Here is a 25,925-nt window from a genome sequence, read left to right on the forward strand (position 1 = left end):
TGTAGTGACATTGTGCTTGCCACCATCGTCACACTCAGGCAGTGGCGTTTGTAAATTTTTCTGGGATTAAACTGCGGTCTTTGGAACAATCTTACTCAGGAACTAAAAAAGAACAAACACTAGGCCATCCGATGATTTGAGTATTAGTAGGCTATATTTTTGTGATATCAAAGAAGATGTACAGTGACGACACCGATAAGCTACACGAATTTAACCAAACCTGGGTGTACTGTGCAGTGCTCTAATCGGTTTCATTCGTATATTCCTATTATTATTTTGAGATGAAATATGAAGACTTTGAAAATACATGGAAGATGTGCGAACTTTGTTGCGAGGGGTTGTAGCTCAAATGGTAGAGCGCGCGCTTAGCATGCGCGAGGTACCGGGATCGATACCCGGCACCTCCAAGAAACATTTTACTGATTTTCGTTTAAATCTAAATGAAAATGGATACAAAATCCCACTGATTTTTGAAGAAGCGACTGGGTTTGAGTTTGTCGTGAGTGAATGAACATAGCACGCCGTTATAGAAACTGGGATTGGCGGGGGTGTAGCTCATATGGTAGAGCGCGCGCTTTGCATGCGCGAGGTACCGGGATCGATGCCCGGCACCTCCAATTTACATAAGTTGATTTTTGTCGATCAATGGATGGATTAGTTTGAAACTTTTTATCAAAAGATTGTATGTGCCTCGAGTGAGGATCGAACTCACGACCTTGAGATTATGAGACTCACGCGCTGCCTACTGCGCCATCGAGGCTCGTTTAGAACAAGCAATAATACCATTGCAATCCCATGTTATATAAGGCAAATCAGGCGTTTCCATTTTATAACATACTACTCCAATAAAATATGTTTAAGCGTTGCATCGTTTACGACCTAAGATAAGAAAAACTGCCTATGCTCTTTGACATTATCTTATAAGCAAAGTTTATTGAGCCCCAAACACGATTTTTCGAGTAATTGCAATTAATGACAGCTGATGCCTTGCGCTTTTTAAGGAAGCGTCAAACACCAAAAAATGCCGTAAAATCTTTGTTTCTTTTATTATACAGTGAATTTACTAAACGAGTGATTACTCGAAAATCTTCCATGAGGCTCTCGGAAATTTTGCATGTCAATTTAGTATGCTTTGAACTACCATTCCATAAAATTTCATCGAAAAACCACTATTCAAATTTTTTTACAGAGGCGCAAAATAAACACTGAAATTTTTGGTCTAAAAAACCCAATTTTAGCTACTTTCATGCTAATTTTTAGCCTAATTCTGCATGCGACAAGTGCTAGGGTAATTCCCAGGCTAGAAAACAACACCAACATTGCTGCCTTCTGATTGGTCTAAATAGGTTATTTAAAGCCCTACGTAGGAGTACAACAAATTCATAAGGATCTTAGTTTTAGGGGTTTGACGCCTCCTTAATAAACCAAACAAAGAAATTATGTCTTCACAAACGTGAAGTGAAGTTTTATTAAATTTCTAGAGATGCCAGGAAATGAACCCGGGGCCTCACGCATGCGAAGCGTGCGCTCTACCACTGAGCTACATCCCAAGCCGACGAGGATGGGACTCGAACCCACGCGTGCAGAGCACAATGGATTAGCAGTCCATCGCCTTAACCACTCGGCCACCTCGTCGATATGAAAACAATCTGGCCATAACGTTCAAAGCATTTAATTTTTCAAAACACTACGTACATAGATTTGTCTACATATGAAGCAGAGATTCATCTGTAACAAGTCTGAGAGGATGCACGTAGAACGGAACACCTATCTGTTTGACTATGTCAATAATCTGTACTTCATTCTGTAGTGACATTGTGCTTGCCACCCTCGTCACACTCAGGCAGTGGCGTTTGTAAATTTTTCTGGGTTTAAACTGCGGTCTTTGGAACAATCTTACTCAGGAACTAAAAAAGAACAAACACTAGGCCATCCGATGATTTGAGTATTAGTAGGCTATATTTTTGTGATATCAAAGAAGATGTACAGTGACGACACCGATAAGCTACACGAATTTAACCAAACCTGGGTGTACTGTGCAGTGCTCTAATCGGTTTCATTCGTATATTCCTATTATTATTTTGAGATGAAATATGAAGACTTTGAAAATACATGGAAGATGTGCGAACTTTGTTGCGAGGAGGTGTAGCTCAAATGGTAGAGCGCGCGCTTAGCATGCGCGAGGTACCGGGATCGATACCCGGCACCTCCAAGAAACATTTTACTGATTTTCGTTTAAATCTAAATGAAAATGGATACAAAATCCCACTGATTTTTGAAGAAGCGACTGGGTTTGAGTTTGTCGTGAGTGAATGAACATAGCACGCCGTTATAGAAACTGGGATTGGCGGGGGTGTAGCTCATATGGTAGAGCGCGCGCTTTGCATGCGCGAGGTACCGGGATCGATGCCCGGCACCTCCAATTTACATAAGTTGATTTTTGTCGATCAATGGATGGATTAGTTTGAAACTTTTTATCAAAAGATTGTATGTGCCTCGAGTGAGGATCGAACTCACGACCTTGAGATTATGAGACTCACGCGCTGCCTACTGCGCCATCGAGGCTCGTTTAGAACAAGCAATAATACCATTGCAATCCCATGTTATATAAGGCAAATCAGGCGTTTCCATTTTATAACATACTACTCCACTAAAATATGTTTAAGCGTTGCATCGTTTACGACCTAAGATAAAAAAACTGCCTATGCTCATTGACATTATCTTATAAGCAAAGTTTATTGAGCCCCAAACACGATTTTTCGAGTAATTGCAATTAAGGACAGATGATGCCTTGCGCTTTTTAAGGAAGCGTCAAACACCAAAAAATGCCGTAAGATCTTTGTTTCTTTTATTATACAGTGAATTTACTAAACGAGTGATTACTCGAAAATCTTCCATGGGGCTCTCGGAACATTTGCATGTCAATTTAGTATGCTTTGAACTACCATTCCATAAAATGTCATCAAAAAACCACTATTCCAACTTTTTTTACAGAGGCGCAAAATAAACACTGAAATTTTTGGTCTAAAAAACCCAATTTTAGCTACTTTCATGCTAATTTTTATCCTAATTCTGCACGCGACAAGTGCTAGGGTAATTCCCAGGCTAGAAAACAACACCAACAGTGCTGCCTTCAGATTGGTCTAAATAGGTTTTTTAAAGCCCTTCGTAGGAGTACAACAAATTCATAAAGATCTTAGTTTTAGGGGTTTGACGCCTCCTTAATAAACAAACAAAGAAATTAGGCCTTCACAAACGTGAAGTGAAGTTTTATTAAATTTCTGGAGATGCCAGGAAATGAACCCGGGGCCTCACACATGCGAAGCGTGCGCTCTACCTCTGAGCTACATCCCCAGCCGACGAGGATGGGAATCGAACCCACGCGTGCAGAGCTCAATGGGTTAGCAGTCCATCGCCTTAACCACTCGGCCACCGCGTCGATATGAAAACAATCTGGCCATAACGTTCAAGGCATGTAATTTTTCAAAACACTACGTACATGGATTTGTCTACATATGAAGCAGAGATTCATCTGTAAAAAGTCGGAGAGGATGCACGTAGAACGGAACACATATCTGTTTGACTATGTCTATAATCTGTACTTCATTCTGTAGTGACATTGTGCTTGCCACCATCGTCACACTCAGGCAGTGGCGTTTGCAAACACTAGGCCATCCGATGATTTGAGTATTAGTAGGCTATATTTTTGTGATATCAAAGAAGATGTACAGTGACGACACCGAAAAGCTAAACGAATTTAACCAAACCTGGGTGTACTGTGCAGTGCTCTAATCGATTTAATTCATATATTCCTATTATTATTTTGAGATGAAATATGAAGACTTTGAAAATACATGGAAGATGTGCGAACTTTGTTGCGAGGGGGTGTAGCTCTAATGGTAGAGCGCGCGCTTAGCATGCGCGAGGTACCGGGATCGATACCCGGCACCTCCAAGAAACATTTTACTGATTTTCGTTTAAATCTAAATGAAAATGGATACAAAATCCCACTGATTTTTGAAGAAGCGACTGGGTTTCAGTTTGTCGTGAGTGAATGTACATAGCACGCCGTTATAGAAACTGGGATTGGCCGGGGTGTAACTGATATGGTAGAGCGCGCGCTTTACATGCGCGAGGTACCAGGATTTTAGCTACTTTTGTTACGGACTTTGTTCTTCACCTGTTGTGTTGTTACTTATCATCGTGTTTTCGTTTGAAGCGTTTTTACCAATCAGTACCTTTTACGCGTTTGATAACTATTTTAATCACGTGATTTGGCACCTTTGTTATATATAAAGATAGTGCGCTTTTTAGGGAGGGAGGGTCTGAGTCGGCGTCTGGCCGAGACCAATGAAATGTGGCTTTTCGAAGATCATCGGTCTGTTTCATTAGCGTGATAAAGCTACACAGTCTCACAGTTGAAGGTTACTCACAGTTACGTGCAGTTAAAGGTGTCGCGGTTCACCGTAATTGTGAAATTAAGCCTGGCTATACAAACGAGAAAATAATCGTTACACTTTCATGCTAATTTTTAGCTACTTTAGCTTAAAAGTATGTCTAAGGCAAAGTGTGACCTACCTGGCAGAAAAATTTTGATGCTTATATCAAAGTAAAAATACATCAATACGGTTTTCTTTTTAGAAACCGACAGAAAGACGATCGTTATATATGCGGTATGCTAGTTTAATTTTCTGGAAGATTAATTTCATGACTTGTGTGGATAGATCAAATGGATAAATCTCATACACTTTGGACGACTAACGTGATGTAAGGTATAATGTAGCTAAGACTTAAGCTTCTTTGTTTACCATAGGTTCGATTAGACGTGTAAAAAAATTTCGGCAGAATCGAGAAAAACTTTACAAATTCTGTTTTCGACCGTAAACGGAATATTTCAAATACTTTCCAATTGTACTTGAAAATTCCTTCATTGCTGGAAAACTATAGCAACTGCGGACATGATTGTTGTTGCACATAGCAGGAAATCTAAGTAAGTTATTTAGGTACCTTTCTTTTGTAAGATACAGATATAAGTCGACAATGCAGCCGCGGTAGGCTTTCTATCAATTATTTATTAATTATCTATATTCGGTCATTGCAAGCAAACATTGCAAGACTCATATTGTAATTGTATATAATTATATACAAAGTAAAGTCTAAATTTCTTTTAATGCAATTGTTTGCTTTCTGAATAAAACAAATCACGTTATAAAAAGCGCAGTGGTTGCTGTTGAGTTATTTTCAATGTTATAAACTTGTGCAATGTACTATAACTGTATTAAAATCTTTTTACTTAATCTAGAAACTCATCAGGCATCACTAGGGCGATTATTTTTTGGCCTAAAAACGAAAGTTTTTGACCTTGGTTGGTTTGGTTGGCTTGGTTTTTGATTGATTTAGAGAGATTTGATTTAAAGAGGTTTAGTTGTTTATTGATTGATCATTGGTCATCAATCATTGACTGATCCAGGAGAACTTTGAAGACTTTAACAAGTTGTTTCTTCATGCCATGGAAAAGTTGCGTAGATATTTGGAAAATTATTGTTACCCTCTTAATGATGTTCGTGGATCCCCCAAGTCACGCAAATAGTGACAAAATAAACGAATTATAATTTGATGGCATTTTGTGAATACGAATGCATCAGTGTCTAAGACACTCTGCAGCTAATCTGAAAATAAAAACATTATTGATATCAATATTAGGCCTTTATGCTCATAACTGGAAAACAATAACGGCCTTACAAGGACAAGACCTTTTTATTCTTATTCACCACTGACTGTCCGATATGAACACAGTACTGCGAAGGCTATTTGCTATTATGCCCTAATGCTATTTCTGTATAACTTGATATATGTAAACTATAAAGTCAAGGTAAGTATACCATAACAGCAATAATAATACATAGGTCATGCATATGCATCCTTTCTTGTAACAAGTATCTGATAAAATAAAATTTTTTAAAGCACATGACTAAGGTTTTAAAATGATTTTTTTCTATACGAGATATTTTCTGTAGTTTTATGATCACGGATGTGATATGGGAAAAGGTATAGGGTCAAATGGTTCCTTTATCTCTCTTCCATATTTTGTGATAATCAGAGTTGACATAAAAATGTATCAACTCGAAAACTATGATTGTATTGATATAGGTTATTAGGTCACTCTTCAGTTCATAAGTGGGTGTTTTATCATCTATAGCTATTTTTGTAAAAATATTACTTATTTCAAATGCAGTATATTTGTTTATACATGACTTTATAAAACAAACAGTCAAAAGAAATGAAGTGTAGTCAGGGTTAGAAACGTCAGCCATGACACCATACGACGCTCTTGGGCAAGGTATTAACGACGTTTATTCCTAATTATTGATTCCAATAAACAGTTTCCATGTTGTGTAATACCATAATAACAGTTCAAGAAATCAAATAAAGAGGTATCAGTGAAAATAACATACAAAAGAATATTTCGATAAAACGAGCTTCAGCGGTGAGGACTGAAGAACCATCAGTCCAAAGGTAATTACTCTGATACACAGGGTTGTCCAAGGAATTCCAACGTGGGATTTGTGCGATATTCCATGTTGGATAGTTCGTTTTTTTACATAATAACACAACTGAATTAAAAAACTTTGCTACGTTACATTTGCATTTTGCTTCATATGTATAAGAATATTTATTATTATTGACGTCTCGTAACAAAAACAAAATGGCGTAGGTATATAAACTAATATTTTATAAATAACAAGTTTCACTATACTTTTCTACCTTACGCATGGAAAATTCGTTACTTGTACATTTCTTTGAAAAACTCGAGTCGCCGGTCGACGGTAGATGGCGGTGGCGGTAAAAATGGCGGTGGATCATGGATGGCGGTAAAAGTCCTGAGGTGGCAGCACTATACTACTTGCAGTATATGCGAAAAGCCTGAACTTTTTTTAAAAATTACTAAAACGTATTGACTTAAAGCGCTTTTGAGCGGATTTTTATCGGGTACAGGGCGCTGAACAAATGTTTATTATTATTCGGTTTAAATCTACAAAATGATTTTACAGCAAAAAGTGACTGTTTAGGCCGGCTTAGACGGATGCGAAGCGGAAGAAACGTCTTTTTCGGGTTTCTACACAAAGAAGGCATAAATGGTGGTTAGTGCTGTGTGGGGTCAAAATGCACAGAAGCGTACGTTTAACTCGACTTTGCAACAAAAACGTTTCGTTATAGTCTACATTTCGGTCCCCCACAGTTGTCACCAATAACAAAACATTGTACGTGTCGCTAACCCTTGGAATATTTTATTGTTATGTAATAACCGGCTTGACGGACGGCTTGTGGCGAATTGCACCACGCTGCGAGTATTGTCTACATTCTACATAATTATTATTGATTAACAATAAGAACTTACTTCGAGCGATAAGTACGCCCCCCCAGTGAACTCTGAGTGCATTTTCCTGGCCGACGGTCGCGTAAAATGCCAATGTATTAGCGAACTATTATCCACGCGCTTTATAGCTGAAGAGAAAGTCACCAAATATGTTTATTAATGTAGTTTGTGTAATTCTAAACGGAACAAAGAAAATAAACTAAGTCACGTGATACAATCGACTAGCATTTTACGAATTCATTCGGAATTTTCGTTCAAAAAGACATAGTATTTGTGTAGATCGTCATGATGATTTCATTCCAAAGACATTAATATTTTGCTTGAAAATCAACAAAAAATTCTTTCCTAACATTTTTTTATTGGCTTAAACACACAATATATAATTTTCATTTCAAGAGTTAAGCAACAAAAGAGAACAATGAAATTCGTCAAGCTCTGGTTATGTTTTGCAACAATTGACACACATATAACAATTAGACTATTAGATATAATTTCTTGCTTTTCATCAGTTGCAAATAGATTTGGCACCTACAAATTTTAGAATATATAAAGTTTACTGAAACAAAACAAAAAATAGGAAATATCACAACTGGAAGAGTACTATACCTCTCCGGCATTAAGGAGGTTATTGATATCCTCTAGAAACGATTCCTCTTTAATTTGTGTGTCCGTAAACAGAAAAGTGCCATGTTGATCTGATTCTGTTGATTTTCGGAGAATAACTTTTAAGTCTTCCCTCCATTCTGTAGATGTATACTGTATAGCCCTTGGATATTTGCACCTCAAACAATATTAATTTACATTGAGTTAAAGTACAAAATTAGTTATTATTGTCACGAGATTATTTTTATACACCGTTTTTATATCCATCACGTTATACACCGTTTTTATATCCATCACATTATACACCGTTTTTATTTGCATTGTATTGTTTTTGTACATGTCCACGTGCTGCCGTGTTTTACTTGTTCATGGGTCCACATGTTTTTATTCTATCTCTTGTGACGTTACCCCAAAGGCCCACTTAGTACTGTAATTAGCGTCCCGCACGGACTCCTTCGCGGCGTGGAATTTGTTTTGTTGGTAATGTTGCGCCCGGCTGAGAAGTGGTAGACGAGTGTTAAGTCAGTCTACGTTTGGGTTTTATAGCGAGAAGATGATTGTTTTTATTTAAGAAAATGCCATTAAAAGTTATTAAAGCAAACCGAGTTATTTGACTAGCTGTCGAGCGGGAAGTTCCTGGCTGAGAAAAAGTTTGGTTACATTATAACATTCTTTTATTAGCAATGCTTACTAAAATACTTAACCTAAAGGAGTGATATAAACATATTTTTGTTGCAACACATTTTTTTGTAACATGACCACATCAAAATAAGCTCACATACCTGAAATAGCTCATAATCAGCTATATGAGAAGCAAGTCGTGTCAAAGACTGACGACCAGACCCACCAATACCAACAAGCAGTGCATGGCTTCTCGGTTGCTTTAGTATCCGAGAGATACGACAGACATGCTCTATGGCAAACCAAATGTAAAACATTGTAAAATTTGAACTTTTGGTTTCGGATAAAAACAACAAAGTATATTCTGATGAGTGAATAAACATGAACAAAAAAGAAGAACTTTAAAATTATATGAAAATCTGCTGTATCTGACAGACAGACAGACAGTCAGAATGTCAGCTCTGACATTTAAAAAAAATAACAAACAGCAAGAACAAACCTGAATATGACTAGATTCATTGGCTTTTTACTCATATTGTTAAACTCTTCCAAATGGTTTTCTACCACCTCCTTCAGTTTGTCAACATTCTCCACTTCTATGTAGAGCTTGTTTTTATTTTTTGGTGTAAAGTCACAAAACATAAGACTGCGCAAATCATCTTCCTCAACCTAAATTAAATTTACAGGTTTTCCAGTCGAGGTCAACAGAATAACAGTATAAGAACAACAGCGTCATAAATAGTAACATAATACTAATATATTTGCAAAAATTAAAACAAACTACAACAGGTGTTTTCATAAACGTGACCCCTTTAGCATATGGTTCACTTGTTCAGCTTGCAGGCAAAGTTGTTATGCATTGAATGAATATGCTCATGCAAAACGCTTTCAATAAAATCTTACATGAGAATTTAAATAATTTCAGCTAATTAAAACCATACACGCTAACGTTTTCATCATTGTCGAAGTCAAGATGCTGAAATAGTGTGTTCATTTCAACGTCAAGATGTTCAGGAAAGGCTTCACAAAGGTAATTATATAACCAAGACTTATCAGAAGCATCAACAAGCCGATCATAGTACACCCTCATCGCCTAAATTAAAAATAATATATTAATTATTATCGTCATTTTGAGTCACTGCTATGTTGAGGTTTGCCAATTATGTTAATCAGTACCATATCTGTTTTATAAATTTCACATTATAAAATAAGAAACGCGTGTATTGCGTAATATTAAAAAATATTAATTCAAATCATTATTTATGGAAAGTTACACATCGCCTCATGCACCCACAGACGTTTGATGGCATCAACTGTGGCTGCTGACTGAGGAGTAGACAAACAAGCTCCACCAATAATTCTGTTGTAGTCTCGAAAGTTGAACAGGTAATGGGACTTGGCAGGAGTTGGAAGCAAGTTCTTCGATGCAGAATTATAAACAGCAGCTGTGCTTGCAACTAGCTTCGGAACTAGGGAAGTAAATTCTTTTTCAAAGTTGTATCTGTGCAAATGAAAAAAGATTTATCATAACAGCAACAATAAAAAAATTTAATTAAAAGTTCACAGTAAACATTGTTTCTGTAATGCTGAAATATTATGTTTAAATTGTAAATTGAAAAATTTAACTTGCACCAATTTTAGTAAAAACAGAACAATAGGCTACCTAATGGAAACGTGCCAATTCAAGATCAGTGCCAAAATGGTTGACATAGCATCGTCATCAAATGCATTGATTGTTATAGTATTAAAGTGTCGCAGGAAGCGTGGTGTCACTGGGTTACGACCACCACCTGGAGGGCCCATGGCAGCCATCAGTTGAATGTCTACCAATTTGATCATGGAACAGTCGCTTAAGTCATACCTGGAATCATGCAAGTTACAATTATTACAAAAAAATACCCATCACAAACCTTCTACAAAGAGCATAACGGTTCAGTTAGTTTTGTATACAAGAAGTTTTGATGCTAAGTTTACTGCGTATTAAAAAAGAAACATCCACTTTGAAAGCTAGACAACCCATAAAAAATTGAAAAAAATTATCAGAGAGCCATACCAGTTTGGTGAAAAGACCCACAACGAAATGTGGTTCTGAAGGTTCTTTAAATACATTACATAAACATTTGTAAATCAGAGCAACCGATAACATAAAACTAAAACTATTAAACCCACCATAACAAAGTTAATTTTCTCCACAGTTTCTTATCAAAAATATTATGCAAATATTATATCATATTTACATTTAATTTATATTTAGATGCTTCCTTTAAGATTAAAATTAAAGTTTACTCACTTGAATTAGTATCAATGCTCTCAGGTGTGCTTTCATATCCTTTGCTATGTACAGTCACAGTCACTATGTAGTTGTTGCCAGGAACAACAAATAATGAAGTTTGGGAAATTTCAAATTCAGCAGATGTTGTATTCATTGTGTGCTCTGTGAGACTCTGGTACTTAACCTACAAATTAAATTTAGTAAACATGAAAGTATGGCTTTTGCTTAAGCTAAATAACTACAAAAATTGTAACAAACAAAAATACACCGTATTGATGTTACACTAAAAGACAACAACAATAATTTATGAAAATACGTCAAGTAAGAAAATAAGTGGAATTTGCACTTTCGGATAAACGCATAATTCGTTTAATCGCATAAAAACGCTTGGCAAATTGACTATGTAATTAACCGGATTCGACTGTAACAGTTTATACAGAAAACTTACTAATGTTAAAAAAAATTACTTACAACCATGGTCACATACAACAGGCAAACAATTTACTGGAAAAACATGGTTCTTTGTAGTTTATGGACAAATCTGCAGGAAAACAAATAATTCTCAGAAACAAATTCCATTTACCGGTAAATATAATGCATAGACACTAGACAGCATGTGGTGTGTTAGGTACTATGACACTTTATCGAAAGACACTTTATCGAACGACACTTTATCGAACCGACAGTTATCGAACCGACAGTTATCGAACCGACAGATGATCGAACGACACTTTATCGAACGACAGTTAATCGAACCGACAGTTGATCGAACCGACAGTTATCGAACCGACAGATGATCGAACGACACTTTATCGAACGACAGTTAATCGAACCGACAGTTGATCGAACCGACAGTTGATCGAACGACAAACTTTGACAATAGCTTCAAGCAAGATTTTTGCGTGTTTCTCAAACATTGAGACAATAAGCCATTGTGATGTGCGGTCTTTGTAATGGTGTGCATTAATGAATTGTGATGTATATATCATAAAGTTGACGATTTATATTTTATATAGATCTATATTTTATATTTGTATCATAAAGTTGACGATTTATATTTTATATTTGTATCATAAAGCTGACGATTTCGCATGGCGGCCGGCCCGCCATGCGAAATCGTCCGGCCCGAAACATATTAATAAGTTATCACAAGAATACGGCCCGCCGTTTCTTATTGAGTTTCAAACTGCAGTGTTAGCTCTGTTTGAAAAAATTGTGGTATTGTTACGCCATAAGTACGTCGTACTAGTCTATTGTTACGCCATAAAACTGGTGCGAAGGCAATAGACCAGTATCTCGTACTAAGTACAAGATTGTCTGTACAGTAGACTAGACTAGTCGTTATAGATACAAAGAGTAAGGAATTGAAGGCAAAATTTCATAGCAAGGGGCATATCGCTGCCTGACTTTTACACAAAGTAGCTTCTTGAAAGTGGTCTTTGTCCCAGCTTTTTCAATTCTTTTTGTACAACGGTTCGAGGACTTCCTGGCCACGTTCAGTGACGACGATGAGCAGCACTTGTCTGAATACATTGAATATTTCGAAACTACTTGGATTGGACGATAGCGTCGCAGGAATCGTCGTCAACCTCTATTTCCTATCCGGTGTTGAAATGTCTTCCACCGGGTTCAAGATGACCTTCCACGAACGAATAATAGCATTGAAGGATGGCACAATGCGTTCAGCAAGCGTGTCTCAATATCCCATTCGACGCTTCGCAGACTCGTCAAAAAAATTAATCAGGAACAAGGTTCCAACGAAATGTTTATTGAGCAATTGAGTGCTGGAATTGCTGGCCCACCTCGGAAGAGGCGCTACGACGCTGTCAACCAACGGCTGAAGAGCATAGTCGAAAATTATGACTCAACGAATATTGACATAAAAAGTTATCTTCGAGCAATTGCACACAACTTGTAATTAAATGAATGCGATTGAAATGTGCACTTCGTCAGTTGACATGCTTTTAACAGTGCATATCGTCAGTTGTTTCGATAAATTGTCGTTCTTTTAACAGTGCATATCGTCAGTTGTTTCGTTAAATTGTGGTTCTTTTAACCCTATCCTAACCAGGCTCGCGAGTTTACTAAAAAACTAGGTGTGGCCGACCCCGCACACACATTTGCAATCGTTAATTACTAGAAAACTATGCGTCGTAGACTGATGAGATTTTTACAGGTTAGTAGAAACATCATCTGGCTTCCTGTATACATCATAATTGTAAAACTAAAGAAAGTGAATTTAGTGTAAATTAGGTATTTCTAAAAGTGACACATTTCTAGAAATTCTTCTTGTTACGCCGCGCTCCCGCTGTGAGAAGAGAACGAAAGAGAATAGTTAGTCAAGTTATTGGTGCGTAAATGAGTAATACGCTTCAATGCGGAGAGAGAGCAAAATTATATAAATATCACAATATCTCAAAAATTACAAAATCCAACTTTATCAAACAAACATGGACATGAAAAGTCACCAAATTTCAATTTTCTACAGCAAGCAATGCAACTGTACGCCACGTTTTGCTATGACTGTGTGCGGGAGAAGCAACAGTCGATTCGATCAACTGTCGCTTTGATCAACTGTCGGTTCGATAAAAAGTCGTTCGATCAACTGCCGGTTCGATCATCCGTCGTTTCGATCAGCTGTCGTTCGATTAAGTGTCGTTCGATAAACTGTCGTTCGATAAAGTGTCTTTCGATTAAGTGTCGCGTCACGGGTATGTTAATAGTAGCCACAGCTGTAATGCTTTGTAAGGTAGTTTTTTTCAACTTAGGGAAGAACTGAAAACTTTCAATGTCCTAGATCTGGCAAAAATGACAAAAAAAACAAGGGATAAAAGTCTTAAAGAAAGCAGAAATTGAAACTAGTGCTGTAAAATGTGCAACCATTCAAAAAATATTACAAACTCACAAGACCTGCTGAGGTTTGCATAATACACTCCAACGGACTACGTACCAATCCAACCTGCTGAGCTACGCCGCAAAGAAGCCATGATTTTTCTAGCTCGCCGCGCTTTGTACCCCGAACACCTTCTCCGTACCCCACTCCAGCGACCACCATCTGGAAAGCAGCGACTGAAATCAAGACACCCCTTTGTGCCGGCCGCACAACAGCTACTCAGTAGCGCAGAAGACCTTGGACTAAGTGCGGCGCACTGGACGAACCACGTGTGGAGCACGGAGTGGCAAAACAACACCTCCGGACTCCTTGGCTTCATAGCCGATGCCGACCCAAACCCATCGGGAATGTCCCTCGTAAGACCTGCTTGGGTCAGGCTCAACCGCCTGCGCACCGGCGTCGGAAGTTTTCGCTCAGATATGCACAAATGCATAAAACTGATGAAGAAATCAATGAGGACAATGAGAAACAGTTGGATCCTGATCATGAACAAGAAATGTCCGAGGAGGGTGCTGATTTACATGCTCTTCTCACTTACTTACCAGAAAGAGTAAGCTGTTTTGCTCATACACAACAATTTTGTATTAAGGATTGTCTGCAACATTCGGAGTTTGCTAAGTCTTACGATGGGAAGCAGCTGGGAAAGGTGGCCAAAATTGTAAATTCAGTAAGAAAATCTGTAAATGCTACCTCTTATTTGCAACGTAAAAAAATAACGTTAAGAGCACAGAATGTGACAAGATTGAATTCGCAGCTTGTTATGTTGCAAAGTGTCTTAAATGATCACGAAGAAGTTAACGCGGCTCTCACCTTGATCCAGTCACGGGAAAAAATAACAAATCAAGATTATTTGGCATTGAGTGAGCTCGTGAGTGTGCTACTGCCTTTCAAGGAAGTAATGCAGCAAGTTGAAGGAGAAAATATTGTAACATCCTCTTGCATTTGTCCGGTAGTGCTTGGCTTACTGAAAGCAATGGAAAAACTAAAAAACTCAAATCTCCACTATTGCCAGAAACTGGCAGCTAATCTTAAAGACTCAGTTTCTAAAAGGTTGTTGCCATATATAAATTGTCCGGACAACAGACTTGCATCTCTTCTTGATCCACGATTTAAAATCAGCTGGATTGAAGATGACGTTGAAAAAGAAGAAGCAATACGTGTGCTAAAAACTCATGTGGCAAGTAGACTTGGCAAGGATGACGAAGAGAGTTGTAGATGGATGAGGATGAAAACCCTGCAAAAAAGCCAAAGCTATTTAACTTTGACAGAAGGCTTAAAAAAGAAAAGACCAAGAAATTCAATAAATGAAGTAGACAGCTATTTTGGGGTAGAAACCATGCATTTCAATGAAGACCCACTAATGTATTGGAAGAAGAAGTCACAAGAACTACCCACGCTTGCTACTTTAGACAAGGATTATTTGGGACTAACAGCAACATCAGCCCCGTCAGAAAGAATATTTCCAATTGCGGATAACTTTTATACGGCAAGAAGAAATTTACTGGGGCCTGAAACTTTTCGCAGCCTAGTGTTCATGAAATGCAATCCAAAAGTTTTTGAGCAAGTGAAAATGTAAATGCGAACCAAAATTTTGTAATTTGTAGTTATCAGGAGCTTCTTTCCTTTTGCATTTATTTTAATTTTACACACCTTATCGCTATCATCCTTATCGCTGACCCTTACCGCTATCAGCTTTGTGTATACGTTTGATTACATTATGACAAATTTTAAAGCGAGGATGGTTGAATTGATAGATAGTTTTTCTTCTCACTCGATGAGATGGTTGTCATTTCTCGAACGGTTTGCTTCTGCTGTTTGTTTAATTTCTGTCTATATATATTGCTAACTTATAAAGTTTCATTTTGTTTATTATAGGACACAAAGGTTTTCACCTTCGGGCAAAGCTTACGGATTGTTACATAGCGCTGTAGTAACCAGTGAAATCGATCACATGAAAAGGAAAGATTGAAAACATTACATCAGTATTTATATGTGACACACCAGTTCAAGCGAGGAAATTATCTGACGTCATTAAGGAAAACTCAAGTTTGGTAAACAATTGAATTACAGGATTCTAAATTAAATTCCAAACAGCTCAAAACAACTCGTGACTCGTGACGTAATCGTCACATAGCCTTCCTACCCAGAGTAAAGCTTGCCTGAAATGAAATTGAAGGCAACCTTTACTCGACAAAATTATGTCTTTGATTAAAATATTTATCACGGTCATTAAAACAAGAATTTAGTACAGTACAATGACAGAGTTCGGCAAATATAACAAATATCGATACACCGTTTCACTTGAAATACAAAACATGAGACATAAGCTGACAGAAGTGTCGCATTCCCTTGCGTGTCGAAGGTAAAAAAATGAGCGATCACGTCTGCGTGTGTCATTCCGCGGCTGTAGCAAGCCTTGTTTGCGGTAGAGAGATGCGCCGTGTGGCGATGTCCAGTGGACTTTGTTTCTTGATGCGTAAAAAATATATACAATAGTTTGCTCATGCTCTTGGAGATGTATAACACGTTGGTAAGGCGATCAAAACTTTATCACATCAACCAGGTATCAATGTCATTAGTGCTGTTGTTTCCGAATTAGTCTGGTTGCTGATATTGTAGATGAAATGTCCTGAAAACTTCCTCGTTGACTAGCGTTCGTAGTTGGCTGATCTTGCTGTGGAAACTTGGTCATCAAAACTTCATAAATAGCTGGTAACATGCTTTCTCGCTCAATATGCAACTAACTCAGCAATTTCGAACTGATCGGGGCACCAATTTATGACAAATTTTAAAGCGAGGATGGTTGAATTGATAGATAGTTTTTCTTCTCACTCGATGAGATGGTTGTCATTTCTCGAACGGTTTGCTTCTGCTGTTTGTTTAATTTCTGTCTATATATATTGCTAACTTATAAAGTCTCATTTTGTTTATTATAGGACACAAAGGTTTTCACCTTCGGGCAAAGCTTACGGATTGTTACATAGCGCTGTAGTAACCAGTGAAATCGATCACATGAAAAGGAAAGATTGAAAACATTACATCAGTATTTATATGTGACACACCAGTTCAAGCGAGGAAATTATCTGACGTCATTAAGGAAAACTCAAGTTTTCAATCTTAAGGAAAACTTAAGGAAAACTCAGGTAAACAATTGAATTACAGGATTCTAAATTAAATTCCAAACAGCTCAAAACAACTCGTGACTCGTGACGTAATCGTCACAACATTTCATTGCCTGTCTTGTAGCCTATTCGTTGTTAGTCGTTGCCAGTCGCATAAAAAAAATTTTTGTGTTTGTGTTTTTCAGCACTCATGATTAGAAATAGTTGAAATATTCCAAAACGTTCGAGTTTTTTTAACTAAGGGGTATTCTACGTATCATGAATGAAACATGAATAGTTTGTGATTGTTGCTAATTGCTTTGCTACGGTTCTCAAAGAGCACCTCTCTACCGACGTTGAATTTATGATTAATCAATTACATGTTTAACAGTAATTGTAATTGTAACTGTAATTTGATATTTTTAGCACGGAAACATGTAAGGGAGTAATTGTAATTGTAATTGAACTGAATTAATGTAATTGATCCAACTCTGTAACTCCATTATACATTGTATACTGTATATATAGAAATTAATTTGGCATACTGCGATAAGAGTTTATAGATTTGGTTTAAGTAGTTATAGATTTGGTGTTGTTTTTATAAAACTTTAGATTTTGCTTTTGAGATTTGAGCTTGGCATTATTCCTACAGTTATTCATTTATCCGTTATTCTTTTGGCAATGTATTTACTGCAAATCTAGCTTTCTAGAGCTTGCTTGTTGATAAGATTAATTTGGTAGAGATATTAGATAGATAAGTATCTACTTACTCTTCTGCATACCAAACAAAATACACACAAAAGCTTACTATACACACCAAATGAATCGAATAAAAGCAAAACTATATACCTGTTACCATCACATTTTTACTTTTAAAACATTTTTTTATTTTCATTAGTTTTGACATTTACTAGAGTGCAAACCACGATGTATACTTTGCTGATATTAGCTTTAGCAAACTTCACATTAGACAGCAGAATGATAGATAAAAAATAGCAAAGTTTTTGGACTTAGCAGACCTGCCATAACTTAAATCAAATGAGCTATATAGTCAGACCTCATTAATCCAGAACCATAGTCCAAGTCCGCCACAAAAGTTTTGGTACAAATGTGCTAAATAAATAGCAATTTAATCTGATAAACCAGATTATTAAAAGTGAAGCGGAAATGATTCACAGTTATCATAGATACAGTATCATACTTAATTGACGAAAACAATAGCAGATTATCGCCTTTAAGATAGTAGTTCTGGGGTATAGGGGAAAAAAAATATAGCTTTATTTTAGTTGCTGTTCAGCCAGAAAATGGATACTTTGAATCAAAGTAAGGTGCGTACTGCTTTTGAAAGACTGATTGATTTTTCGCTTTATGATAATCCAGATACCCTGCTACACGAACAGTTTATGACAAAACAAAGTGGTCTAGATTAACGAGGTCTGACTGTATGTAACTCAGGCCTAAGACATACTGTTAAACATATCAGTGGGTGCGCATTAGAATGTCATATTATTATAATTTATTAGAATGTCATCAATTAAAGCTAAAAAATTGCACGGTCGATTGTGTCTGTTGGCAGATTAAGCTTAGTTTGCCAGAGTTGGGCATCCAACTTTTTTGAGGGGTACATATTTTTGCAGAACCAGGATGCTCAAAGGCATCCACTAAAAACAGTTAAGGGCATTCACTGATACACAAACTCAAATTAGTTCTGTTGTGCACTTAACTGCACATTAACAATATCTATGTTTTATCGCCCGCATAATTCGTCCGATTAATACTTGATCCAAACACTAGCATCATGCACATATGGATTATACATTGTGAATGTGATGTCATAATTAAACAATATACATACATGTGTCACGAGAATATCTTTACGCACTTGTTTTAAGAAGCACTGAATTTTAATGTTATATAATCCAATTGTTAAGGCACTAGTTTGGGTTGTAGTTTGTTGTTGTGTAGTAATATTTTACCGTTGTGGCACTTGTGACCGTTATCGTTTTTATCGCTTTTAGGAAATTGTAGTTCTATATACACGCGCACGTTTTTCTTTGTCCCCTACAGCTCTTCCCCGAAGCATGTCACGCTACCCGCGAATCCTTTTTCCTCGTTGAGTGATGATGGTGAATGGTACGATACTTTGGTGACCAATAGTTGGTGCAGTCTACATTTTAACTTTGTAGTGAAAAGATGGATGTTTTTACCTAAGATTGCGATTAAAAGTGAATGAGACAAAAAGAGCTAAGTGACTAGCCGTAAAGCGGGAAGGTTCCTGGTAGGGAAAAAGTTTGGTTACCCATGCACATATATAGGGTCAATCGGCGCTATTGTGGCCACGGCGCTTTTGCGGCCGGTAAAATTGTTTCTGAAATTACCAAAAAATTTTACAACAAAAGAATTTTTTTTAATTAGCCCCATCTAATATTCCTAATAAACAACTCCAGCAAATTTCAGGGAGTTACTCCAAGTAAAAGGTTTCGTTATTACCCTTAGAACGTGACTATCTCAAACACAGGCTAGAACCATATGAAAAACAGCAAAAATTTTTTTTTCACCTCCAAACTAAACTGCTGTTTCTCCCGCAAATATTGCTCTTTTTTCATTCTTTTTTCGCACACGAGTAGCTGTATCCTTCTTCTGTGTATGTACAAAATTTTATATGTCTATGTGTATTTTTTCAATGTTTTTGTTTTATTTTTCTGTGTGTCATCAGTCATCACAATTACAAAACAACCCCCTAAATGCGGACAGCATAACGTGGTCATTCTCGTTTATCAAATGCTTTGTTTGCACGCGATTATTTGCTTACTTTAGTCTACTTGTGCAATATGGAGTCACCAAGTAAGAAATCAAGGAGCTCTTACGATCAAGTAACGCTAAATGCAGCTCTTTCAGCTACAGTCGAATCCGCTTAATTCGGACACCGGATAACCCGGACAACCGCTTTATTCGGCCAAAATGCTCGGGAACGGAACAAAAGTAAAAATTGAACGTAAAAAACTCCCGTTAATTCGGACAATTCTCCGCTTAATTCGGACACAGGTTCGCAATTCCTATCGTTACATCGTTAGGTTATGAAACAATAAACAGTACTTGGTTGGTTTTAACACAAGATGCAGTTGCATTATGAGTGATTATGGTGAAACAATGACGATTAATGCGGTAACAATCGACAATGAATTCATATAACGCCGTGCCAGCTTCATAGTCGCTTTTACTTCGGTACCATTGCGACCATCTTGTAGAACAGAATGGTAGAGAAAAGTTTAGAAGAAAAAGTGAAATTGCTCACTAAAGTAAACGAAGAAAAAAATGACGACGCTTCCTTGACAGTTCGGCAGTTAGCTGCGTTGGTGGGGATATCAAAACGTACTTTGCAAGATTGGCAGAAAAATTATGCAAATTTGCGTGAACAACGTGAAGAGACTATGCTTCGTGGACGAGGTTTAAAGACAGAGAGGAAGCGGCTCAGAATGTGCATTTTATGCGTACTCATTTACTCGTACTCTTGTGCGTTTTATGCGATCAGTGCCAATTACTGCAGTATAGCGCAGGTGCAATTCATTTATTACGCAACAGTACAGTATTTTAAATGCGTTGTTTGCCTTTACGCATGACCATGAAATGAACAATCGATTTTCCGCTTAATTCGGACAAAGCCGTTTCTCCGCTTAATTCGGCCAAAAGTGAGCGGAACCAAAGTGTCCGAATTAAGCGGACTCGACTGTATTTGCAAAAGTGGAAAAGAGGTCCGGCTGAACCGTCATGGGTAGCTTGTGATTTCTGGGACCATACCAAATGCACCAACCTCAATATCGAGGTGAATGAAATTGAAAACGTGCAGTGGTATTGTGATGTGTGTGTGAAAATGGTGCTGATAAAATGTTTTTCGGTTCTTCTTTCATTAACATCGATTCTCAAGTGGTATTTTCTTGAATTGTTTCTTGTCGCATGAAATAAACAAACACATTATCAGAAAACATGTTGTACCATGAATTTTTATAATGTACACGAGTATAAGCTTGCCGCCTTATTCCTTTGAAATTTTTCTTGTACTCGATGCAGGCTAAGCGTAATGACTCACTTTTAATTTTGCATTACACTGTAAACATACGATAATCGTTACGGTTAAGTTACGCTTATAGGATATGCGAGGTATACTAAAAACGTTTAAAACTTGGCCCGTCCATTACATAAATGCAAAAGTAAAATCGAATCGAAGTGGTTGCGCATCGTTTTACACCAACCAAGTTACCTGAATATTCTTCTCCCTTATTATTACAATATTCATAAACACATATACAGTCAAATCCGGTTAATTGCATTCTGGATAATCGCATAATTTGTTTTTACGCATAAAGGGCGCAAGTCCAAAACCATAGTCTATCATTTGTAAAGATAATACTTCGGTTTATCGCATAACGGTTTATTGCATAATCCGCTTCATTGAATAACAATGAAGGTGATTTATTCGATTATTCAACAGTTTTTAAAAGATAAAATTGAAAACAACACGCACTGGGAGCGCACATGCAATGCCCAAGCTTTGTGACTTGTACTGCGCTTTGTTACGAAACAATGAAACCAACAATGCTCAATTTAAGTATTAACATGTGGCTGTCAACATACACACACTAAAATTCGCACTGTTTTAGTTTCATTTAAGCGTTGCGTAAAGAGAAAGCGTTGAGTTAAGATGATGCCGTAATATGTGAAGAAGTTTTACGAAACAAACAAGTTGAAAAAGACGACAACAATAAAGAAAGCTCTGCTGACGCAATAGCTGTGACAACAACAAAATATAAAGAAATTCTGCATGTAGGCCTACTTCATACAATTCGCCAACTACTACAGTTGGAAGGGGCGGACATGGCAACATTTGTTCGTTTAAAAACACAAATGCAAGAAAGCATGTTTTCATCTTTTACGTGCTTGAATGAATGGATGATCGCAATACACAATAAACGTTAGTGTTTTGCGTGTTGACGTCTTTACACGTGACCAGCTTCGCACGTCAAGTAAGAAAATAAGTGGAATTTGCACTTTCGCATAAACGCATTATTCGTTTAATCGCATAAAAAGGCTTGGCAAATTGACTATGCAATTAACCGGATTCGACTGTATTTATTATACAGTTATTCGATGAATCAATGAATAAAAGCAATTTATTTTGCATTGCTTTTAACTCTAATGTTCTTCTTCAGTCTTGGACACAACAAGCCGCAATACTGTAAAAGACTAAATTCTTCATAAGAATACGTCCGCAAAAGCAGGGAAATGCGGACGCATTTATGGAGATGTGTGGCCGCATTTGCAAGTAGTGTCCGCAATTACCCGGAAAAAGTAGTCTTGGAAGAAATCGTTTTGCTCCGTTTTTGCATCAACAAAAAATGATATAAAATTATAGTAAAAAAACAGATTAAATTCTGCACAATATGGTGAAGAAATTGTTTCTCTAGCCCCAGGCAAACGTATTTAACATGAGATTTAAATCGCAAAGAAAAAATGTGGTCGCAATACCGCCAATAGATCCTATGACACAATTAGCTGAAAATTTGCATTACTTGCAAGGAATTTATGGCAACATATACTTGCTTAATCACAAGATACATATTATTGAAAATTGAAAAATTCTTTGGAAAACTGGTATCATACATTTACTGACAATCCTTCTGTGGTTTAAGGTCAACTTGTTTTAGCACATGCCCCTAATTTAACCCTGGAATATACCGATTGCAAGCATAAGCAATACCATGGATTGAGAAATACCTTTATTTTAAAAGTTATGTACATAGAGATAATACAGTATAATCAATAACTACCCTTTGATAGCAGCAAGATGAGAGAGTTTCCTTGTTTTCGGAGTTGTCTTGCTGGCCGGTATAATAATCCCTTTGTCACAGTCTTTCATTTCATATTAACTGATACATTTGTTGCTGTTGCAAATGAAAAACTTGACATCAGATATTAGCAATATTAAAGGTGATAGGCTATGCAATGATTTTATCTGCTTGAAATATATTGGACATGCTTTCATATTATCACACTTATTAGGCCTAGTTTATGGAAAGGAAATGAGACGAGTTAGACTAGACATGCATTGGCAAATCTATTTGGAGTTTTGGGTGACACAAAATCATATAAATTATTATCACTTAACTAATATAATTTGAATAAACAACAACGCTAAATTGGACGTTACAAAATTTTGAAATTAGTTAGAAATTATTAGATTAGTTATTAAATTATTGAAATTATTGAAATTAGTTAGAAATTAGACGAAATTAGACGAATTAAACGAGTCTAGACATGAATTGGCAAATCTATTTGGAGTTTTGGGTGACACAAAATCATATAAATCATTATCACTTAACTAATATAATTTGAATAAATAACAATGCTAAATTGGACGTTACAAAATTTTTACCAATTAAATAAAACTAAAATTTTCACCAACTTTACAAATAGCAATACAATTTTCAAAATAGCTCTGTGACCCACCAGTGAGCCATGGCCTACCGGTTAAGAATCCATGACCTAATGCAAGGTGCATGATTAAATGAGAATTTTCTTCACGCAATCAATAAGGCCATACAGATAAAATCCAAAAATGTGCATAATGATTTACATACTAAAATAAACGGCACTGGGTAAAATCTGGACACGACGCAATCCGCGGATCGTCCATGGACGGTTGAAAACGGACGATTTTTGCGTATGCGTCCATGGACGATTTTAGGATAAGCTGAAATAGCGGATGTAATGAAGATTCCTTTGTTAACTCGCCTCGTTTTATCTTAATTACTTCTTGTGTTTGTTTCTGCTTCGGGCATTCCTTAGGTTGTGTTGCTTTTCTACTAATACTGTGTTACTATTATTCTATTATTTCAGATGAATGATTTACGTCAAATAAAGCTAAGAATAACGGCATCATTTAGTACAATTTATTTAACGTAATTTGTAGGCTGATAATAACATGTCTAAAACAAGTGCGCTGAAACCTGCCAAGCTAGAAGTTGACATCAACTGCGAAACCGCCAGCAAATTATGGAAACATTGGAAAAGAACGTTTGGTTTGCGTTTGTTGTTGTTGTTGCCTTGAAACTTTTTGTTCACCTAATGCTTCTGTTTTTAGTTATTCAATTCATTCATTCATGCAGTTTTCATGCTGATTAAGCGATATTACGTAAGACAGCGTATCAGCATAGTTTTTCGGTGCCTTCATTCATTCTGTAAGAATTTTCACGGTCATCCTTAGTGTCTGGTGTTGGTTTTTAATAAACTCTTTGGCCAAGGTGAAAGGATTTGTGACAAATCGTTTATTTGAAGAAACCTATTCCCAGCTGCAAAATACGATAAAAATAATTCGTCAAAAATCAAAAGCACATGCCAGAAATATAAAAAAATCTACATTTTTTAATTACTTACATAATTACCGCATGCTGCTACTTCCAGTAAAACAATACAAACTCAACATAGTTAAAAAGTCCGCAGTTGTGATATAAACGGCTATTTACATAATGGCTTAGTCGAAACCATCCATCCATGTCACTTTAACACTAATACAATGCATTTCGCTTGGGTAAAAAGATTTAGGCACGAGTAACCGCTCTATGAGCATTCACAGTTAAACCGTCAGATGGCGGCGACAGTGAGACTAATAAAAATGGCAAAATAGTACATCTAATTTCGTGGTTAGGTAAAACTTTTCAGCTTTTTGACTTATTTGTACATCGAAATTAGTTACGTCAGAAATTACATAATTAATAAGGCAAACCAGGTATATAAATCAACTGCGCATTGCAACTTTAAACCCAAATTGTTTCAGCCTAAAGTAAACATAACTGCACACAACATTATTCGTATAATAATATAACAAAAATAAGTTACATTGTTTAAGTAGCAGCAACCTAGCCGGGCAGTTATTGCAGGGCTAAACACGTTATGCACAAGATTAAGCAATTTTTTCAGCAGCAAAACAAAATATTTTCCTAATTCGTTCGTAAATCAGCAGCAAAGGCAACTTAATACCTCTAATTCGTTCGGTCAAATTCTAAGAATGCAGCAAACGAGACGTGTTAATAGAAAATTTCACCAGCGGTAAATGTACGGGCAAAAATGCTGAGTCAAAACACTTCAGGAGTTAGGTTTCCAGTAAAAGATAGATATAACTTTTCATGGAAGCAGTGGTTCTCTTTCTGTATATGATCGTTTCCTCTGTCTTCGTCATTTATCACCACGTGCTAGTCCATCTGGCTTGCGCTGGGTGGGTATTCCCCTGGGGAAAGATTTTTTTGTTTCCATTAGTAACATTCTAAATTTGTTTAACTGAAAACCCTGCGCTTCTTCCTTTCTTTCATAAAGTAGCGTTTTCATGAGTAGGGTTAGCTGTACACTAAAGAGTTTAATTGAAAATTCCGCATAAGTTAGATAATTTCATGCAAAAAAACAACAGATCTTTTGCGCATACAGCTAACGAGCTGACTAGGTGCGCAGATATTTCTGCCACATTTGACGAAATGGAAGGAACGTTCTCATATGCGACACACATCACACAAGGACATACTTACTATGTGCGATGCAGATAGGAACGGCCAAGCTTTCACCGTAGTAAGCTTCAGTTTCGTTAAAGCCGTATTTGCCTGGTCCGTTCGGGGCAGACGGCGCAGGTCCGTAAAACACCGACTCAGGACGACTGGAACGATAGTTGTTTCCGAATAGATGCCTGATGTTTATGAAATCACGTAAGTGTCTATTACGTCACAAAATTCTTTTTAAATTATTTGGTGCTAACCAAAATTGGGACAGAAGTTTTCGAAATTTATAATGTTTCTAAATAGACTGATTGAAGGGTTTAGAAGTACCTTTCTACAAGTAGCCTATTTAACTGCATTACAATAGCTAACAATAGCTGGCTATTGTTAAGTTAAGCATGGGGTGGGCCTTAAAAAGCAGAAGTATGCTTACTTATGCTTTGGCTTTCTGTTCTTGAAGAACCGTCTGACTGTGACAACGACTAATTCCAGTGCAGAGACAAGAAAGCAAAGGCCACTT

At 36.8% G+C, this 25,925-nt stretch overlaps 2 protein-coding genes and 10 non-coding genes across 13 annotated transcripts; 5 read left to right on the forward strand and 7 right to left on the reverse strand.

The window, feature by feature from the left end:
* Nucleotides 1-544: 544 nt before the first annotated feature.
* On the forward strand, nt 545-617 carry Trnaa-ugc (transfer RNA alanine (anticodon UGC)). The gene has a single exon. It is a non-coding gene; the product is annotated as a tRNA-Ala (tRNA).
* Nucleotides 618-687: 70 nt separating this feature from the next.
* Trnam-cau (transfer RNA methionine (anticodon CAU)) lies at nt 688-760 on the reverse strand. Its single transcript has one exon. It is a non-coding gene; the product is annotated as a tRNA-Met (tRNA).
* A 718-nt stretch (nt 761-1,478) lies between these two features.
* Trnaa-cgc (transfer RNA alanine (anticodon CGC)) lies at nt 1,479-1,550 on the reverse strand. The gene has a single exon. It is a non-coding gene; the product is annotated as a tRNA-Ala (tRNA).
* Nucleotides 1,551-1,553: 3 nt separating this feature from the next.
* Trnas-gcu (transfer RNA serine (anticodon GCU)) lies at nt 1,554-1,635 on the reverse strand. The gene has a single exon. It is a non-coding gene; the product is annotated as a tRNA-Ser (tRNA).
* A 504-nt stretch (nt 1,636-2,139) lies between these two features.
* Nucleotides 2,140-2,212, forward strand: Trnaa-agc (transfer RNA alanine (anticodon AGC)). The gene has a single exon. It is a non-coding gene; the product is annotated as a tRNA-Ala (tRNA).
* A 137-nt stretch (nt 2,213-2,349) lies between these two features.
* Nucleotides 2,350-2,422, forward strand: Trnaa-ugc (transfer RNA alanine (anticodon UGC)). Its single transcript has one exon. It is a non-coding gene; the product is annotated as a tRNA-Ala (tRNA).
* Nucleotides 2,423-2,492: 70 nt separating this feature from the next.
* On the reverse strand, nt 2,493-2,565 carry Trnam-cau (transfer RNA methionine (anticodon CAU)). The gene has a single exon. It is a non-coding gene; the product is annotated as a tRNA-Met (tRNA).
* A 717-nt stretch (nt 2,566-3,282) lies between these two features.
* On the reverse strand, nt 3,283-3,354 carry Trnaa-cgc (transfer RNA alanine (anticodon CGC)). The gene has a single exon. It is a non-coding gene; the product is annotated as a tRNA-Ala (tRNA).
* Nucleotides 3,355-3,357: 3 nt separating this feature from the next.
* Nucleotides 3,358-3,439, reverse strand: Trnas-gcu (transfer RNA serine (anticodon GCU)). The gene has a single exon. It is a non-coding gene; the product is annotated as a tRNA-Ser (tRNA).
* Nucleotides 3,440-3,881: 442 nt separating this feature from the next.
* On the forward strand, nt 3,882-3,954 carry Trnaa-agc (transfer RNA alanine (anticodon AGC)). The gene has a single exon. It is a non-coding gene; the product is annotated as a tRNA-Ala (tRNA).
* Nucleotides 3,955-7,783: 3,829 nt separating this feature from the next.
* On the reverse strand, nt 7,784-22,825 carry LOC143465664 (dynein axonemal heavy chain 7-like). Of its 2 annotated transcripts, XM_076964069.1 has the most exons (9): nt 22,694-22,825; nt 10,893-11,058; nt 10,266-10,463; nt 9,884-10,103; nt 9,544-9,695; nt 9,102-9,271; nt 8,764-8,894; nt 7,985-8,159; nt 7,784-7,906 (listed from the first exon to the last, which is right to left on the reverse strand). In XM_076964069.1, the coding sequence occupies exons 3-6, from the start codon at nt 10,439-10,441 to the stop codon at nt 9,199-9,201; spliced, it is 621 nt and encodes a 206-aa protein (XP_076820184.1). In that variant the 5' UTR covers nt 10,442-10,463; nt 10,893-11,058; nt 22,694-22,825; the 3' UTR covers nt 7,784-7,906; nt 7,985-8,159; nt 8,764-8,894; nt 9,102-9,198. The 2 variants fall into 2 exon arrangements, with proteins under 2 accessions (XP_076820184.1, XP_076820186.1); XM_076964071.1 differs by lacking the exon at nt 22,694-22,825 and having other exon boundaries at nt 10,893-11,569.
* LOC143465200 (zinc finger BED domain-containing protein 4-like) lies at nt 14,195-15,343 on the forward strand. The gene has a single exon (XM_076963389.1). It carries the CDS (start codon nt 14,195-14,197, stop codon nt 15,341-15,343), a length of 1,149 nt encoding a protein of 382 aa, XP_076819504.1.
* Nucleotides 22,826-25,925: the final 3,100 nt, after the last annotated feature.

Source organism: Clavelina lepadiformis, chromosome 7, assembly GCF_947623445.1.
Source record: "Clavelina lepadiformis chromosome 7, kaClaLepa1.1, whole genome shotgun sequence".
NCBI lineage: Eukaryota > Metazoa > Chordata > Ascidiacea > Aplousobranchia > Clavelinidae > Clavelina > Clavelina lepadiformis.